We start from the raw sequence: 19806 nt of genomic DNA, 5'->3' as shown, positions 1-19806 counted from the left end.
ATTAAAATGTAAGATTTTAATGCATAGGGGTCATAAAGTCATAGATTAAATACAATTCCAACAGAAACAACCATCCATTCATTAATGTACAGATTCACAATAGAAGAGAAATTAATAATGCACATGCAATGCTAAAAAAGTCAGAAAAACCACAACATGCAAGTAAATAACATACAAAAAGAAATTAGATAACCAAACATAAACCGACTTCCATCTAACTACAAAAAAAAAAAAAAAAAAACCTCTGACACACAACATGCAAATCTATAGGGAAAAAACCCCATCAAACATAAAAATATATATATTTTCAAAAATATTTGAATAACAAAAACAAAGAATAGAAAATAAACAAAAATGAAAAAAGAAACACAATCCCCAAACTAAATAAACCAATAAATTTATATGTAGTGCAGAAAATTAATAATGCACATGCAGTCCAGAAAAACCACAACATGTAAGCAAATAACATATAAAAGGAAAGCAAATAAAACATTAATAGTGCACATGCAGCGCAGAAAAAGCCACAAAAACCATAACATACAAACAAATAACATACAAAAGGAAAGCAAATAACTAAACGTAAACTAACTTCCATCTAACTACACAACCGAAAAAAACTCCGATACATAACATGCAAATCTACAGAGAAAAAAACCCCATCATACATAATATATATATATATTTTTCAAAAACATTTGAATAACAAAAACAAATAATAGAAAATAACTCACAACATGCAAATCTATAAAGAAAAAAAATCAACAAAGACAAACCCAACGTTGCGAATAACAAACGCGAAGAGAGAAAACCCAAACTCAAAAAACTCACAACATGCAAATTCACAAAAAAAAAAAAAAAAAAAAAAAAAAAAAAAACCAAAAAAACCGAAGACAAACCATCAACGAAGAGAAAAAAATAACTTACAACATGCACATCTACAAGAAAAAAGTAACGAAGACAAACCCAATGCTACAAATAACAATTTCGAAGAGAGAAAATCCAAAATAGAGAACTCACAACATGCAAATACACAAAAAAGAAGAAGAAAAAAACCCATCAAACAACCAAAAAAATTACATCTTTGATAACGAAATCACAAAAAAAAAAAAAAATCAACGAAACCAAAAATATGAAAAAATAAACAGCAAACAAGATAAAAAAAAACCTAACAAACCCACGAAAAAATATATTTTTTTAGCAAAAAACATAAAAACTCACAACATGCAAGCGCGCAACATGCAAATATGAAGAAAAAAAAGTTAATGTTTCCGTAAAAAACAAAAAAATACAAAAAATCCACAACATGCAAATGCGAAGAGAAAACACCCAACATGCAAACCCATGTGAAATCCCCAAACGAACGATGCAAAAAAAAAGTCCAACAAACCGTTGTAAAATCTCCAAACCAACAACATCGAAAAGAAAAAAAAAATTGAAAAAAAACAAACCAGAGAGACAAGCCAGAGAGAGAGAGCATCGCTTTCGAAGAAGAGAGGAGCTGCGAAAAGATGACCCAGATGCAGGCAGAGAGAGAAGACATAGTGTCGCTTTGGAAGAAGAGATAACTTTCAAGAAAGAAAACACAGAGAGAGAGAGTTAAAATCGAACAATAAAGGCAGAGAGAGATGGTTTTAAGTTAAAATCAATGTATATATCTTGGAAAAGAGAAAGATAAAAAGAATAAAATACACCGAAAGACCAAAATAGCCCCATTTAAACGGACAAAAATACTAAAACAGAGGGATAAAAAGGAAAAAACACACAAAAAACAGACAATTATACGGAGGACGACAAAATCATTGTTCATGGTTATCCGCACTTATTATATATAGTGTATATATATTATATATATTCTGTTTTTCTTTCCCCTATTCGAATTGAGCCTTAAACCCCTTGGTTTGGCAAATATACTCAGTTACAAGAAAATTCTTTAAAAGAAATGATTTGTACAAATTTTAAATAGATAAGTTTTGATAAGTTTTTGTAAAAAACTGGACATAATCTTTGAAAAAATGAAGAAAAATTATTTTTTATTAGTGAGACTCACTTTTTTACAAATGACTTAAACAATATTTGTCTATTTAAAACTTGTACACAACATTTTTCTATTTGACTTAAATTGCTAAAAACGTATATAATTTGTTAAAAAAGGATATAATTTGTATGATTTTAATTTTGTGGGCTAGTCTATTCACACTGATGGCACATTGTGAATTACTTCCAACTTTTACCTTAAATAAATAAATAAATAAATGTGTTTTTAATTATATTATGATAATGAAAACTAATGGCTTGTTTAGAAGACCATCTCATCCTATCTTATTTAATTTTATTTTTTTTTCAAATATCATTTAAATTTTAAATTTTTAAAATTTTCATCTAAACATTACAACTTTTCCAAACTTCTAAAAAAAACAATTCAACTATTTGAAATTTAAACAAAAATATTTTAAAAAAATATTATAACAATATTTTAATTTTATAATATTTTTATTCAATTTCTTTTTTCTCATTTCTCAAAATTTCATAAAACATCATAACTCAACCATTTTCACTACTATTCATAACTATTTCACAATTATTCACAAACTTCTCATCTCATCTCATTTCTTAAATATTCTCTAAGAATTTGTGAATAGTAGTGAAATATTTTTAGTATTCAAACAAGTTATAAGAATATATTTTAATAGTAGTGAAATACTTTATAAATTGTAGTGAATATGAGTGAAATAATTTGAGAATAGTTATGTTCCCCAACAAGCTCGGGGATGTTTGGTAATATTTTTCATTTCATCTTATCTCATCCATCTCTTTTCTTTATCAAACATAATTCAAACACAAATATTTTCAAACTAATCATTACAACTTTTCCAAACTTTCAAACAAAATAAAAAAAATAATCCAACTTTTTTAAATTCCAAAATAAATATAATATTTAAAAATTATATTTTAACAATATTTTAACTTTATAATATTTTTATTTAACTTTTTCACTCTCATATTTCAAAACCTCATAAAATATCATAACTCAAATTATTTTATTATTATTCACATATTTTTCATCTCATCTCATTCACATATTTCACAGATTTAAACTCGTGTATTTGGATTTCTAAAACTATGAAATAAATGGGGTCTTAAATTTTAATGAAAATCACAAATATCCCATCATAATTATTTCTAAGAGGTCTTTTAATATTAAAATATCGTATTCTTTTTTATTATTTTGATTTTTTTGTATCATTGTTGGCATTATTGTTTTTTCATAAATAAGTGGAGTCTTTCTAATAGCTTCTTACCGCAAGAGCATTCACATCTATCTACCTGAAGACCACATTTTCTCTATTTTAACTGTCAGCATTTTCAAAGTACCTACATTTTACTTTCTATTATATTAAAATATTCTTTTATATTATTTTTCTATTCTATTAAAATATTCTTTTTATTCTTTTTTTACTCTATTAAAAAATTACTTATTTATTTATTTTAATAATTATATATTTATAAAACTTTTTTTAATTGTTCAATTTTCAAAAATTCATTTATAACAAAGAGAAATGTGTAAACCATCATTTTTGTTATTATCCTTTCATATCCCTCTAACGTGGTATTAAATGATAACAAAACTATTTATCATTCATTACTTATCATCCAATCATTGGATGCCAAATACGTGGATGATAAAATTTTTTATTTAAACAATTTTTTGGCTCTTTAACGGTCATATTTTTAAAAATATTATTTTATTTTTAAAAATTCTTATACGCTTTTAAGTATAAATAAGACTATTTCTTCTCTCATAAAATAATGTATTTATCGTTTGGATTGTGGAAATGTGTGTTTGTTAATAAAAATTAGTTAATTGTTTAGTGTAAAAATGATTTTTATTAATATAATTAAAAATTTAAAAATTTAATCAGCCTCACATTAACAAAAATAAGAAGTGCATATTTATTGATTGAGTAGGATCCATACAAAGCTTATCCTTAATTACATCATTAAGAATACACTCTGGTCCCTCTTCCACTCATTTCTTCTCGCCTTCATCAAGAAGTGCATGTTTTGCTAATTTGTGAGCAATCATGTTAGCTTTTCTAAACACAAATTGAACCTTCCAGGATGCATGAAAGTGAAGGATCCTCGTAATGTCTTCATCAATCTGTCCATTCCAAGCCCATCACTCATCACTTCCAGTTACAGCTTTGACCACAGCCTGTGCATCACCCTCAAACACCACATTCCTGAAACCCGGATCTGCACACACCTCTATTGCCTTCAGAAACTGTCTCTTCCTCCAGCTCACATATGGGGCATAAATGTGATTGAAGAATCTTTTTATTCATCAAATTCCATCTAGTAAGAAGAATTTCATGATAGGCTTTCTAGATAAACACTTTTGCACTGCTAGGAACATGTAAACTCCACACTTTGTTCCAACAATTCCCTTCATATGATGAAACTCAAGCTTCAACCCTCCATGATCTTTTTGTCAAGTGAGTTAAATGGTAGGCACTTTTAATTGAAAACAAACCATTCTTAGTAAAGCCCTAGATCAACTTGTCCTTCACTCCCATCTTACCAAGAGGAATGCTATAAATGGCTTCTACTTCCCTTCGTGTGAAAATCTCTTCAATAACAAATTTGTTCCAACAGCTCCTATCTTCTTGTATTAACTCTTCTACTCTTGCTTCACCGTCTAATCTGTTAACAAGTGACTGAATTTTGTAGGTTGATGGAATAGGGACTCATCTATCCTTCCAAATTTTGATCTTCCTTCCATTACCTACCCTCCAGATTAATCCATTTTTCAACAGGTCCATAGTAGACCTAATGCTCCTGCATATATAAGATGCCCCATACCCAATAATGGATTCCAACAGTTATGAGAATCTATAGTATTTTTCTTTCATTATCTGAGCTGCCATTGAGAAAGATTATAGAGAATTCTCCAGGCTTGTTTAGCTAGCATAGTCTTATTGAAACATTTAGATCTCTAAAAACCAGACCCCCTTTTTGTTTTGCTGCTCCCATCTTGTACCAAATCCTCCACTGGATCTTGTCTACATTTTGCTTATGGCCCCACCAGAATTTGCCTATCAAGGCTGATATTTCTTTGCAAAGCTTCCTTGGCAACATAAATGCACTCATTGTAAATGCTGGAATAGCCTGAACGATGGCCTTTAACGGTACCTCTTTCCCTGCCTGTGACATAAACTTGTCCTTCTAGCTGTTGATTTTGTGCCATACTTTTTCTTTGGTACCTTTAAATGTAATATACTTGGATCTTCCCACAAAAGTAGGTAACCCGAAGTATTTCTCATAGCTGCTACTTGGATTCACCCCAGCTTCTTATAAATCAGGTCCTTTGCTCTTTGTGTGATGTTGGAACTGAATAAGAAGGATGTTTTTAGCTTATTAAGACATTGACTTGAGGCAGCCTCATATATCTCTAGTAGTTTTTGAACATTTCTCCACTTTGCATAGAGGCACTACAAAAAAGATCACAATTATCAGCAAAAAGTAAATGACTGATTCTCATTCCCCCCTCACTACAACACCACCTTTGGTCTCTCATTTCTTGTTTGAATCTTCCAAAAGCACACTTAGATCTTATGCACAAATGATGAACAAGGGGAAAGTGAATACCCCTAGAAGGGAAATTTTTCTCTCCTAGTTGACCATTCACTAGGACAGCATAGTGAACAGTTTCTACACATTCCATCACCATCCTTACTTATCGCTCAACAAACCCCAGCTTTCTCATAATGACTTAGAAATAAGTCCATTCAATTTTATCATAAGTTTTGGCCATGTCCAACTTCAATGCTATACTCCCATGTTTACCTTTCTGTCAAGTTTTCATGGAGTGGAGCAATTCATAAGCTACCATCACATTATCAATAAGCAGCTTGCCTAGGATGAAGATACTTTGATTAGTAGATATGATAAATGACAACACTTTCTTTAACCTGTTTGCAAGCATCTTAGAGATGATTTTATAAAGAACATTATACAGACTAATGAATCCGTAATTACTGATAACCTTTGGAAGTTTCACTTTTGGAATCAAAGAAATATAAGTATATTTCTGTTAAGTTTTGTAGCAAATTAGGGAAAATGCTTGTATGCCGTGATCGTTGTTTTGTTTATTTTTATTTTTATTTTCTTAATAAGTATGTAATGTAGGATAGAATTTAATTAGTTTAAAAAAAAAAATTAAAACATATTCGACGTTAACGTAGGCATTAACTGATGAAAATGTGAACTTTTCTTCGTTTCGAAAGTTTCGAGGCAGACTGGACGTGAGACATTTTTGCGTTTGCTCGAATATCCAAATGGATAGTTCTAATTAAATGGTTAGACCTCAAGAGAGAGTCTCCGATCCCAAATTCCCAATTTCTAAATAGAGCCAGCCATTTTAGACGGGGCGGTTGAGCGCACGGAGTATAGAGCGGCAGACAATGATCTCCGACGGAGTCGAAGACGAAGAGAAATGGCTTACCGCTGGGATCGCCGGCCTCCAGCAGAACGCCTTCTACATGCACCGTGCCCTGGTAACTCCCTCTATTGATGTCCTAGTGTCTGTCTGTTTCACCAGAAAGGGGAAAAATTGGAGGAATTCCCCCTTTTTTCCAGACCTAATTTCCGCCGATTCCTCTTGATTCTTTTCAGGATTCGAACAATCTTCGAGACGCCTTGAAATACTCTGCTCAGATGCTCTCCGAGCTTCGGACTTCGAGGCTTTCCCCTCACAAATACTACGAACTCTGTGAGTTTAATCTTTCTTTCACTCTCTCTCACCGATTCCTCTCTTTGGATTCGGGACATCTATGATCAACACGAGGTTGTGTATGATTGTTTATTGGAGTGTGCGATGTGTCCACTCAGACATGCGGTCATTCGATGAGTTGAGGAAGCTGGAGATGTTCTTCAAGGAAGAGGCTCGCCGTGGCTGCTCCATTATCGATCTGTACGAGCTTGTGCAGCACGCTGGTAACATTTTGCCCAGATTGTAAGTTATATATACTCCGTGCTTTGATTTAAGTGTAACACTACTTATCAATCTTACATATGAAAAAAACATAATTTATCAATCTGACCACAATAAAATTTCTGGTTGTATTCAATATATGAGTTTTGTGATCTCCATCAGGTATCTACTCTGCACGGTAGGATCTGTATACATCAAGTCTAAGGAAGCTCCTGCTAAGGATGTTCTCAAGGATCTTGTGGAGATGTGTCGAGGCATTCAACATCCTGTACGCGGGCTATTTTTAAGGAGTTACCTTTCTCAAGTCAGTCGGGATAAATTACCTGATATTGGTTCCGAGTACGAAGGGTAAGGGAATTAGTTGGTTATTTACATTCTATTTATTTCGTCAAACCCATCTCGCAGTTGGGTATAAGAATTACATTCTATTTCTCCAGTCTCTTGACCATCTCTCTTTGGCTTAAGAAGTGCGACCACATACTGACTACCATCTGGAACATAGCTTTAACATTGATGCTGTATTGAGATATGACTTAAATTAATTAAGTACTGAGTTTAGTAAATAAATCTGTCACAAATTAGCTCGTTTCTGGTAGTCCCTGTTTATCACCGTGTTCATTTTTGTTGATCAGTATACCTGTGCGTGCTCTGTGCGTTTGAAACTGTAGTGTGGCTTGTGCATTGAATTATTTGCTTCTCACTCTGGCAGAGATGCTGACACCGTCATAGATGCTGTAGAATTTGTACTCCAAAACTTCACAGAAATGAATAAACTTTGGGTGCGGATGCAACATCAGGTCGGTTCAATTTATCTGTGAATTATTGCATGTTTGAATGTTTGGGCATGCGTGATACCAAAATCTGTATTACTAGAAGCATTACTAGGCATGCTCTAGGCCATGTAAAGCTTTTATGTAGTTTATTTTTGTGATCCACATAAAGCATTAAGGCTTAGCATAAGCAGAAAGGCAATTGCTTTTTTTTGACACTTAGTACTAATTTCCTATGCCGACCGAAATTATTATTCTCTAATTTTTATTGGTTGAATTTATTTTTATGTCTGTTGGTTGTAATTCCCATCTTACCATGGCTTCCATTAGATGTTAGGTTGTTCATATTTCACATGCTTTTCTGTTTCCAACTTTTTTGTTTGTTTTGAAATGTGAAGATTTAGAACCCCAAAGTACTTAGGTGTGCCTTGAGCCTTAAATAGCAATGACCACGATGCTTGCATGTAGTGAAGGTAAAAGTGTATCATGAGGGCATGATTTCTGGTTATGCTGGTGTTATAGTGCTTGTGAATCATATCATACTCTTAGCTGATCCTGTGTTGAGGCTTGCTGTTGGGATTTCTGGTGTGCAGGGACCTGCCCGGGAAAAGGAGAAGCGGGAGAAAGAAAGGAGCGAGCTGCGTGATCTTGTAATATGAGTAGCTCATATCTGGTACTTTCAGTACAATAGAATGTACATTTTCAGTGTATGCTTAAAGATAGCTCCTTTTTGCCCACCTTGGGTTTTCATTAGGTTGGGAAGAACCTGCATGTTCTCAGTCAGATTGAGGGCGTTGACCTTGATATGTACAAAGACACTGTTCTTCCCAGAGTCTTGGAGCAGGTAGGATCTGTCTGGTTTTCTCTTGTGTACTTTTTGGAGACTTATGATGTTTGATTCCCATTTTCCAAGCATCTCATGATGAATTCTTCATCTCAATTGTTTTTCCTAGGTTGTAAATTGTAAAGATGAGCTTGCCCAACACTACTTGATGGATTGCATAATCCAAGTGTTTCCTGATGAGTACCACTTGCAAACTCTTGATGTACTACTGAGTGCTTGCCCTCAGCTTCAGGTGGGCGCCATCATATGCTTTATTCATTCTTGTATCACTTCTTTATGTTTATATATATATATATATATATATATATGTTTGTATGCATGCATATATATTTTGATAAGTTCAACTCTTGATATGTTTAGATTGTTTCTGGTTCATAGTAATTTAGTAGACATGGTTGTAGTTTACATTGAACTGAATTAATATCGCTCATCTTTCATCGTCAAAAGGATTGTTATTATGATATATGGAAGTTCTAGGAAAGGGATTTTTTCTGTACGCTCCTACTATGAATCTTCTACCATACAACAGAGGCAGATTTTTCCTTGGAAGAACATTTGGAGGAGTAAGGCACCTACAAAGGTGGCTTTCTTTGTCTGGACAGCAGCTTTAGGGAAGATTCTGACTATTGACAATCTTAGAAGACGGGGTTTAATTATTACAGATTGGTGTTGTATGTGTCGAAATAGTGGTGAATCAGTGGACCATCTACTCTTACATTGTGAGTTTGCAAGAGAAGTTTGGAATTATTTCTTTTGTAGAATGGGTATTGCATGGGTAATGCCGGGAAGAGTGGTGGAACTACTAGCAAGTTGGAGAGGGATTACTGGGACACCACAGATAGCAGTAATGTGGAAGATGGCTCCTTTATGTATTCTTTGGTGCATTTGGTGTGAAAGAAATGATAGACTTTTTGAGGATCATGAACGTTCCTCAGAAGAATTTAGGATTTTTATGTGGAAGACTCTTTTTATGTGGGCCATTGCTTTAGATTTGCATGGTCTCAGCTTCCATGATTTCCTTGTAACTGTTTTAGTTCCTAATTAGGTGTATTCACATGTATACCTCCAGTGTACCGGGGATATGCCTACTCTTTGATAAATAAAATACCTTATTACTTATCAAAAAAAAAACTCATGTTAAAACTGGTCATTTACCGTCAGGGTGCAGTCTAATGGTTAACAGGTAGGCTTGGGATGAGTTGTAGACTTGCATATCTTTGGTTCGATTCTGCATTAGAAGTTCTCCTAGATTAACGGATATATGGTTCTGACAGTGGGGACTTGTATCTGATGCTTACTCCCCAAGGGTGGGTTTGAAGGACCCTACCTTGGGGAGGCTTCAGAAAGAAAGGGGCATGCAATTTGTTGAACTCCTCCACAGTTAAAATCTTCTGTCATGACTCAATAGCATTTTACAAAGTCAAGTGGTTAAATAATTAGGAAAACTTCCGTTTGAAAATAAATAATGGAAAGGTTCCATCTTGATATTGTTAAACGTTTACTCATCATTTAGCCCTGGTTTGGATTAGAAACTCATCTCAACTCATCTCATCTCATCTCATCTCATCATTACAACTTTTCCAAATTCCCACACAAAATATAATAAACAGTTCAACTTTTTCAAATTTCAAAACAATAATAATATTAAAAAATAATATTCTAACAATATTTTATTCAACTCATCTAAAACTATATCAACTCATTTCTGAATCCAAACGGGATTATTGGATTATTGGAGTATATATTTGGTGATAGAAGCTTTTTTTTTAGTTAAGTCTCTGTCCAGATTTATCTCTTCTATGTGGTTTATGTTTTTATTTACGATTTGTTTCTTTGGTGGTTGTTCTGCACATCAAATGTATTTGGTGATTTTGGGCCTTTTCGATAGCCTCTCTCTGGTTAATAGGAGGTAGTCATGACTTGGTTGTGTTTTGTCAATATCTTTTCCCCACTGTGGATATTGCCTTGTCTATTTCCACTAACCTTGCCTATGTTTCCCAAACCCATCTTGCAAGTCAAGGTCCTTTGTTGAAATTAGAAATTTCTTATGATGGTTGCATCGAAATGTCTAAACCTTAACGTGCTGAGCATCAGCCAGGAACTGTGTGACACCTGCACCATCTACTTATTGAAGTGCATATTGGACTGCAATGGATTGCATTCACTGTAGTTTAATGAATGCATGTGGCCATGCGGTATTGGTCTCCATTTAAGATAAAGAATACACAAATTAGAGATAATACTAAAACCTTATCCACTTGATCAATGAATATAGAGTAGTTGGGAAAAGATGTCCTTCCCTTGTACCAAACTTGCCAAAAAAAATTCTGTAGCAATTTGTTTTTTGCTATTAATGCAATGCTTTGCCTTCTTCTAAGTTCTCTTGGTTCTCACCCTTCTGGAATTTTATGTTTCTCAGCCATCTGTTGACATCAAAACGGTGCTATCCCAGTTAATGGAAAGGCTTTCAAACTATGCTGCTTCAAGTGCTGAAGTGTTGCCTGAGTTCTTGCAAGTCGAAGCATTCTCCAAATTGAGCAATGCCATTGGGAAGGTAATTTCATATTCCCATTTAACATTCTAAAAACTAGAATTTGAGACTGGTATAGTTGAATAATTTTTGCTCAACTTTTTTGAGCTTTTATTTTTCCCATGTGTTATCTCCACATAAATTGACTAAATTTGAACTTGCATAGAATTCTTCTGATGCACAATCGCAATATTTTATTTCCCTCTTCATCCCATGCCTCTTTCCCCCTTCTCTTTCTCCATGTTAAATTCTGGAAGTTGGTAATTTAGTGACTCTATGTTGATGCAGGTGATAGAAGCACATGTTGACATGCCTACCATTGGAGTTGTAACTTTATATTCTTCTCTTCTCACGTTCACTCTTCACGTCCACCCTGATCGACTTGATTATGCAGATCAAGTGTTGGTATGCTTCTTTGTCTAGTGATTTAACTTGTGCATGCAGCCTTTTGGGTTCACTTAGCATATACTGTTCATAGACCAAGATCCAATGATACATACACTTAGGTGATGTTTCGATGTTGAGAGTTTTAGAAGTCTCATGAGTAGTAGTAGTAGAAAGATTTTAGAGGAGTTTTTATAGAGTTTTGTAGAAGTGATGAGACCCATTGAGAACAAGTTTGGATGGAAAAACCTGGTGGAGAGAAGTTTTTTTGGAGGGTTTGTAATAAATAATGAATAATAAAAAACATAAACAAAAGAAATAAAACCCACAGTTCTTGATATGAGCATCCTAGATGTGGCTTGGCTAGATTGGTCCAAGCCACTGCAGCGGTGGCTTGGTGGCTGCCGGAGTGAGGGGCGAGGGGGTGGGTTCCCCCTCTTACCTTTTTTTTTTTTTTTTTTAATTTATTCTACTTCTTGTTTGTTTCAGATTTTTTTATATGTACTTTTTGTGTGTTCTTTGAAATCCGTTTGGCTGGAGAGTTTTTACACTGGATATTTTTTATATTTGGGAAGAAAACTGTTTAAGATATCAACAAAACACACGCAAATAGGCCCTTAGCTTTAACTGGTCTACTTATTTTTTACACTTCTATTTTCCTTTCCTTTACTCCTAGCAAACAGTCAACATCCACAGGAGTATGATTGTTTAATTTCAGATTTCCCTACTTCAGAGACCCACTAATCGAGACAAAAAACAACTTGGGGCTTTATAAAATTGAGTGGATGATGAGGCTTATGTTCAGTTACTTTTTGATGCATCTCATTTAGCTTATTACAGGTTCTTGTGAAGATACAAAGAAGCCTTCATCATATGAATGGCTCCACATTGCTACATCCCAAGTTTTTTGTGTGAAATGAAATCCTTCTGAAATTTCAAAATTTTAAATATGCTATGGGCTGTGCATTTTTTTGTACCAAAACTATTATAACGAAGGAATATCATGTCCATACTCAATTTCGTGAGTACTCGTATTTTGGGATTTGGTTGTAGTTTTTCTTCTCATATTTTTTTTTTTCTTTTATTTGATTCCTTTTATATACTTCCCATGCACTTGGGTTGTGTGCCCTTTGGTACCTCTTTAGACATTGTTTCTTGTAAAAAATACAATATAGCATCCAAGTGGCCTCCTACCATCCACACCTTATCAGAACAAAAAGGAAAAAGAGTGGGTACGGTGGTTTTGTGCTCCTACTCCATCCACTACTGTTCACAAGCACAACACATGCGCTGACAAGCTTATAGTCACAGATGCATACAGAAGATTCAACCTTCAATTTTACCCTTTACCACTTGGCTACAAAGGCTGGTTGTAGAGTGTATGTGCCATAATGGGTATATTGAGATTGTTAAGATCAGTAAGTTTTAGAGAAGAGGATATTAAATAACTGTCCATATTGTGAAGTTTCATTTAGCTGTCACGAACTGGTTGCTCATTTGCTTGATGTCATCATGGAAGTGTTTTAATAGATTATTCTTACAGGGTCATACTAGGATAGTAATCCTGTGACCGTTTTTTTCTTTCAGGGAGCATGTGTTAAAAAACTCTCTGGCAAAGGAAAGATTGAAGACAGCAAAGCAACAAAACAGATTGTTGCACTTTTAAGTGCTCCGCTTGAGAAATATAATGATATTGTCACTGCCTTGAAGCTTTCAAACTATCCCCGTGTCATGGAATACTTGGACACTGAAACGAACAAAGTCATGGCAACTGTTATAATTCAAAGCATTATGAAAAACAAAACGTGTATAGAAACTGAGGACAAGGTATATTTTTATTGTTGTTTTTAATTTTTTCCCCTCTAGGAAACTTGTTGAAGGGGAATTTCAACCCCGGTCATGGCACCACAGAAGGGGTGCCATGACATCCTATTTTTTGTTTGTTTGTAATAATGTGGTTTGTCAGTTTACAGGTTGAGGCATTGTTTGAATTAGTCAAGGGACTTATCAAGGATTTAGAGGGGAATCTTCAAGATGAGGTCATTTGTAATTCCTTTCTAGTAATATACATATTACATGATGCTAAATGTTATTATTTGTGGCCATTTTGCTGATTGTTTTGCGTTTTCATTCTAATGACTGGTACTTTTTTGACCTGTAAAAAAAATGACTCGGGACTTTTTGTTTGCCAATAAAAAAAAGACTAGTACTGGTAATGTTTCTGAGACATTTTGTGTGTATGTGTGCCTTTTTTTTCTTTTAATTCTATATTAGATTGATGAGGATGATTTCAAGGAGGAGCAAAATTCTTTTGCACGTCTCATTCAGATGCTTTACAATGAAGATCCTGAAGAAATGTTTAAGGTAATTTATGTGTAGAATGTATTTATGCCCAATAGCTTCTCATATTTGTGTATACAATGTTTCAGATTTTTAATATTATTTCGTAAGTCCATCGATTTTGGTTTTCCATATGGTTTATAGAAATATTGGAGATTTATTTTACTTAAAAAAAATGCTGGAGAAATGTACATATTGACAAGTATGTAGGATATATATATTTTTTCTCCCATTAAATTGTGACATTGGTAAATTTGATTTTCTTGTAAATTCCGACTGTTCATATCTTAGAATTTGGGCTTAAATTGTGGTGGCTAGTTCCATTTTCTTACATACTTCGACAAGTTAATTTCTTATTTGTAAAGACTGAAGAGTACCTTGTGGAATAAGTTTCTCCTCTGTTGAAGTTTAACGCCAAAGTTTCTACTGCATCATGAATCATGATAGAATTTTCTTGTTCCAGTTCATTTCACTGTGAGCTCCTTTTTACTGTGATTTCATGTGCTGGGTTGCAGATAATTTGCACAGTAAGGAAGCATATCTTGACCGGAGGGCCAAAGCGTCTACCCTTTACTATTCCTTCTCTCATTTTCTCCTGTCTCAAGGTCTGGTTCTTTCTATACAACTCACACTACAAATTGTGATCTGTTATAACTTGCATGTTAATACTAACAAGTTTTAAGTTGTCAAAATTGTTTGTGATTCCTGGGATAAGCAGCATTGGGCTCATTTGTTTTCAGAGATGAGATGAGATGAGTTGAGATTAAAGTTAAAAAGTTGAATAAAGTATTGTTAGTAATGTTTTGAATACCGTACCGGATGCTGTACCGGTCAAGGCACTTGAACGAAATATTTCGGTACCGGTACTGTTTCGGGATAGCGTTTCGGGATAACATTTCGGAATACTCGATATATAAATAAATTATATATAAAAATTATATTCTAAAATAATAGTCTATATATAAATAAATTATATATAAATACATATATATAAATTATAAATAGTCTAGTCTGAATTGTGGGTTAAAAAATAAGCTTGTAGTTTGAAAAAACGAAAAAAAAAAAAAAAAACACTGGCTGAAATTGAGGCCGGTACAGGCCGAAATTGAGGCCGGTACGTACGGTATTTTGGCTGGTACGAAATAGATATAGTACCGGCCGGGTACGGTACGAAATTTAAAACTATGATTGTTAGAATATATTTTTTAATATTATTTTTGTTTTGGAATTTGAAAAAGTTGAATTGTTTATTTTATTTTGTATTGGAAGTTGGGAAAGTTGTAATGATTAGATTAGATAAGATGAGATGAAATGAAATGAGATGTTTTCTGAAAACAAACGAGGCTATAATTAATCACTGGTGGTATGCAGAATGGCTGTTCTTATTTGGCCTGCATCACTAAAGTGTTACTTTTTTAAAATGATTATTTGTAACTTACACAATGCACAAAATGATTAGATTAGATAAGATGAGATGAAATGAAATGAGATGTTTTCTGAAAATAAACGAGGCTATAATTAATCACTGGTGGTATGCAGAATGGCTGTTCTTATTTGGCCTGCATCACTAAAGTGTTACTTTTTTAAAATGATTATTTGTAACTTACACAATGCACAAAAATAGCTTAATTTATTAAATGAAAAATACTTTATGTATTTGAGTCAGCATACATTGAAACATTATACAAAACGAAACCTTTACAATTGTGTCCATGTTAGCATAATGATCACTGAATTTTTGGTTGAACAATTTGTTTTTGTATCCCTTGTTCTTGTTTCATATTAATGATAAGAAATTTTGCAAATTTTGCTTGAATGTAGAGAGGGACCAATAACTATTAATTATTGTGCCAAAATACAAGAACATAAGTTGAGAAAACAGAAAAGTGCGCTAGCCAAACTAAAGGACTATTAATCCTTTTTAAAGTAATTTTATTAAATATATTATTTTTCATTTTAAAAAACCTGAATTTAGAAATGGAAAAATCTACAATAAAGTTTATCTCTTACTTATCAAAAAAAAGAAATGGAAAAATCTATTTTTTATGCTTTTTTATTATTAATTTTTTGTTTTTCTAATCAAGTTTATTTTCTTTTATTTTTATAATTTTAATTTAATTATTGTTTTTAGTTTCTTAAGTTTCTTTTTTGTGTTTACTATTTTACTTGATTTTATTTTTTAATTAAAGGCTATTAAGTTTTTCTTTTTCTTTTTTTGTTTTTTTTTTGTAGTTTTTTAAGTTTTTTTGCTCGTCTTTTATTTTCTAATGCTTTTATAATTTTTTAGTATTTTTGTTAATGCAGCATGCTGACTGTGTTTTTATTTTTAAATTTTTTTAACACTGACTATACATTTATTCGTGTACATGCAAATTTGTGTTATGTGCCACTTATCGAAAAAAATTTGTCACTTGTCAGTCCAGGATTGGTCATGGCATGGTAATTGACTGCCATGCTAACAATTTTCGTCATTTAATTAATGGAAGTTCAACAAAGAGGTCACTTTAATATCTGGGTATTACCTGAGGAATTATTTTGGGTTTTTTTTACCCTAAGGACCAGTTTCAAATGGGATCAAACCCCAAGGATCGCTATAGTAGTCTTTCATTGACAAAAATAAAGAGATAGCTGATGACGTGACTTCATAGGAGCAAAACTCTCTGTTTTGAAAATCATATAGTACGCAAATTTGTATATGTTGGAATGTGAAATAAGCACCGTAAGCCTTGCTTTTGATTTTCTGAAGAAAAACTAGATAGTTGTACTGATGAACTGTATGATGCCTGTAATATGTAGTTGGTTAGGCAGTTACAAGGCCAAGATGAAAATCCTTTCGGGAATGAAACGTCAACTACTCCAAAGAAAATTTTTCAGCTTTTGAATCAGGTATATTTCTACTGAAAGAAGTAATGATCCAAAATATAAATATGTTTCTGTATATGTTTTGTCTTTGCTATGTAGATTATGTTTTTTAGATGGTCACATCTAATATCTACTCCTGAGTTTGAGTTTATTCATTTATCTATTTTAGTGTTCTTAGTAAACTTCCATTTTCTTGTTTCAGACAATTGAGGCTCTGTCAAGTGTTCCTGCACCTGAACTTTCATTACGGCTGTATCTGCAATGTGCTGAGGTACATGGAATCGTTTGCTTTTTATACATTTGAGGGATTAATAGGCTAAGACATTCGCTAACTTGCATGTCCCTTTTTTTTTCTGTTAGGCTGCAAATGACTGTGACCTAGAACCTGTTGCTTATGAATTTTTCACTCAAGCATACATTCTGTATGAAGAAGAAATTTCGGTAAGTTGGTCGATAACCTTGGAACTAGTCTTATGACATTTTTTTTTCCACATTTTTGGCTTACATGTGTTTGCTGTAATAGGATTCTAAAGCACAGGTGACTGCAATACATTTAATAATAGGAACTCTTCAGAGGATGCATGTTTTCGGTGTTGAGAACAGGGATACCTTAACACACAAGGCAACAGGGGTAAATTCTAGATTTGATTGTTCTGGTAGAACACTTATAAGACTGATTCTCCTAAAAACCTGCATATGATGGCTTTTTGCAGTATTCTGCAAAGCTTTTAAAGAAGTCTGATCAATGTAGAGCCGTTTATGCATGCTCAAATCTCTTCTGGGTTGATGATCAGGAGAACATGAAAGATGGAGAAAGGTGCTTTTCCATAATCTCACATTCATACGACACAACCCCTTTCTTCCTCCCAAATATGCTGCAAATACATGTCTAATTGGTGTTTTCAAGCATTACATGTTCTGTCAGCTAAATTTGGCTCATCTATAATTTAGGGCCGTTTTCATGTTGGGTTCAAATTGTGTCAAGTTGGATTCAAACATATGAGTCAATCCTTACTCGATCCATTAAATTAAAGGAAAATTCTATATACTACACCATCATTCCATCCTTGTCCCACGCCTACCCACCAACCTTTAAATTATTTAAAAAAAATGTCAAGAGATGATCCAAGGGTGATTGAAAGTGCCACAATTATAAAATTGGATGAAAGTGGGATAGGAGTATAGTATATAGCAATGCTCTTAATTAAACGATCCTAACCTACTAATTTCGTGTTTGGTTTGTATTGGGTTTGCGGGTTGTTACAAAAATTGCCAGAATTACCTATAACAAAACAAAAATTGTCAGAATATCGTGTCAAATCATGTCCCGGTAAGCCCTAGCCATAATTATTTAATTAAACAGGTTAGACACCTCAATCCTGACATGTTAATTTTGTAGGACTAGTTTCAAATTCGTGTGCCTTGTCAAAAATTGCCAGCCCTAATGTTATCTGGATACTATATAATTTTCAAAGCATGGAACTTCATGCACTTGAAACTATGTTATCAACTATCCCATCTCATTATAATTTAAACTTATAAGTAATAAACAATAAATCTATTTAAATTACTAATGTGATTTAAAATTAAAATTACTAAATGAGAAGTAATATATTTAATTAAACAGCTACTTTTTTTAATCTAAAATAAGCAATATTTCTGCTTTCCTAATGCGAGTTTCTTCTCAACTTATACACTTTACTTCAGCACACTATATAAGTTGTCATTAGTCCCTTTTCAAGCAAAGTTAGTGAATTTTCTCATCACTAACATAGAAACAAAGGAGTGTAGGGGGATAGAAGATTATAATGCTAATATGACAATTTTCAAAGGTTTAAATTATTGTATAATGTAGTAGGATGTACTAATTAGGTACATTAAGTATTCATAAAAAAAAACTAGTCACATTAAGTATTTCTCATGTAATAAACTTAGTTGGTTTGTGCAAGTTTAAGACTAGCATTGGAGTTTGAACCTTGTATTGATGTCACTTTAAATTCTTTGTAATGCTTATTTATTTATAATCATTTGATGTTTTTACCAGAGTGCTACTTTGCCTTAAGCGTGCATTACGAATTGCAAATGCTGCTCAACAAATGGCCAATGCAGCACGGGGCAACACAGGATCGGTGACACTATTTGTTGAGATACTGAACAAGTAATGGGCGTTTGCCCCTAATCTCATCAAATCTCAGTCTGTTTCTACAATTTATCTTCAAAAGATGGGATAATCATACATTATTGTATATGCAGGTACCTTTATTTCTTTGAGAAAGGAAATCCTCAGATTACTGTTTCCACAATCCAGGGTCTGATTGAATTAATTACCACTGAAATGCATAGTGACACTGCTACACCAGATCCAGCTGCAGATGCTTTCTTCGCCAGCACGCTGCGGTACATCCAGTTCCAGAAACAGAAAGGTGGTGCAGTAGGCGAGAAATACGAGCCCATCAAAGTGTGACTGGCTTGGAAATCTCATATCAGAGCTGCAGACAAGTTTTTATTGGTGAGTGGTTCAGAATTGGCATTGACTCCCTTTTACAACCTACCAATCAAGCATATGCGTATTTCCTGATGTTGAAAGTGGTTTTCTATATCCTAGTCAGATGCAATGTTGAATTTAGGTTAGCCTTAATTTTGTGATAGGAAAATCCATATGCTGACAATGCCGCCCCCCCATTTCTATACTACATCCATCGACCCTTTTGTGCTATTTACAAATGTCATGTATATGAGATACCCTAGAGCTATCTTTGCTCCGAGTTCTGTTCTTCAACTTTTGTACCATTTCGTCTATCCAGGGTGAAAACATACATAAATCAATAGACCCACAATTCCACTTTCGTACAATGCAACCCGAGGCCTGTACCTTGGAAGTTAGGCCAGAAGACCTAAAAAGGTTTATATGGTTTCTTGTGTTGTGAATAAGGATAGAAGTCGCTACTAAGGTAATAACTCTGTGATGTACGAACTCTGCCATTCATCCTTATCATGGAAACAAGAAAGGAAAAAAATAAAAAAGAAATAAATTCAAAGAGCTGGTGAACGCAGACAATTTGGAAATTATTGTGAGAACAGCATG

General features: G+C 33.4%; 1 protein-coding gene across 1 annotated transcript; it reads left to right on the top strand.

Moving 5' to 3' along the window:
• Positions 1-6267: 6267 nt before the first annotated feature.
• On the top strand, positions 6268-19579 carry LOC108997701 (vacuolar protein sorting-associated protein 35A-like). Its single transcript, XM_018974064.2, has 21 exons — positions 6268-6554; positions 6673-6769; positions 6889-7012; positions 7154-7339; positions 7701-7788; positions 8355-8411; positions 8516-8605; positions 8715-8837; positions 11025-11159; positions 11424-11540; positions 13107-13346; positions 13493-13558; positions 13794-13883; positions 14375-14464; positions 16656-16745; positions 16924-16992; positions 17082-17162; positions 17245-17352; positions 17435-17538; positions 18766-18879; positions 18975-19579. Exons 1-21 carry the CDS (start codon positions 6462-6464, stop codon positions 19183-19185), a joined length of 2373 nt encoding a protein of 790 aa, XP_018829609.1. The 5' UTR covers positions 6268-6461; the 3' UTR covers positions 19186-19579.
• Positions 19580-19806: the final 227 nt, after the last annotated feature.

The sequence above is a fragment of the Juglans regia genome, chromosome 11 (assembly GCF_001411555.2).
Source record: "Juglans regia cultivar Chandler chromosome 11, Walnut 2.0, whole genome shotgun sequence".
Taxonomy (NCBI): Eukaryota; Viridiplantae; Streptophyta; class Magnoliopsida; order Fagales; family Juglandaceae; genus Juglans; species Juglans regia.
Note: the sequence above shows the minus strand (reverse complement) of the source record. Positions and strands in the feature narration are given on the sequence as shown.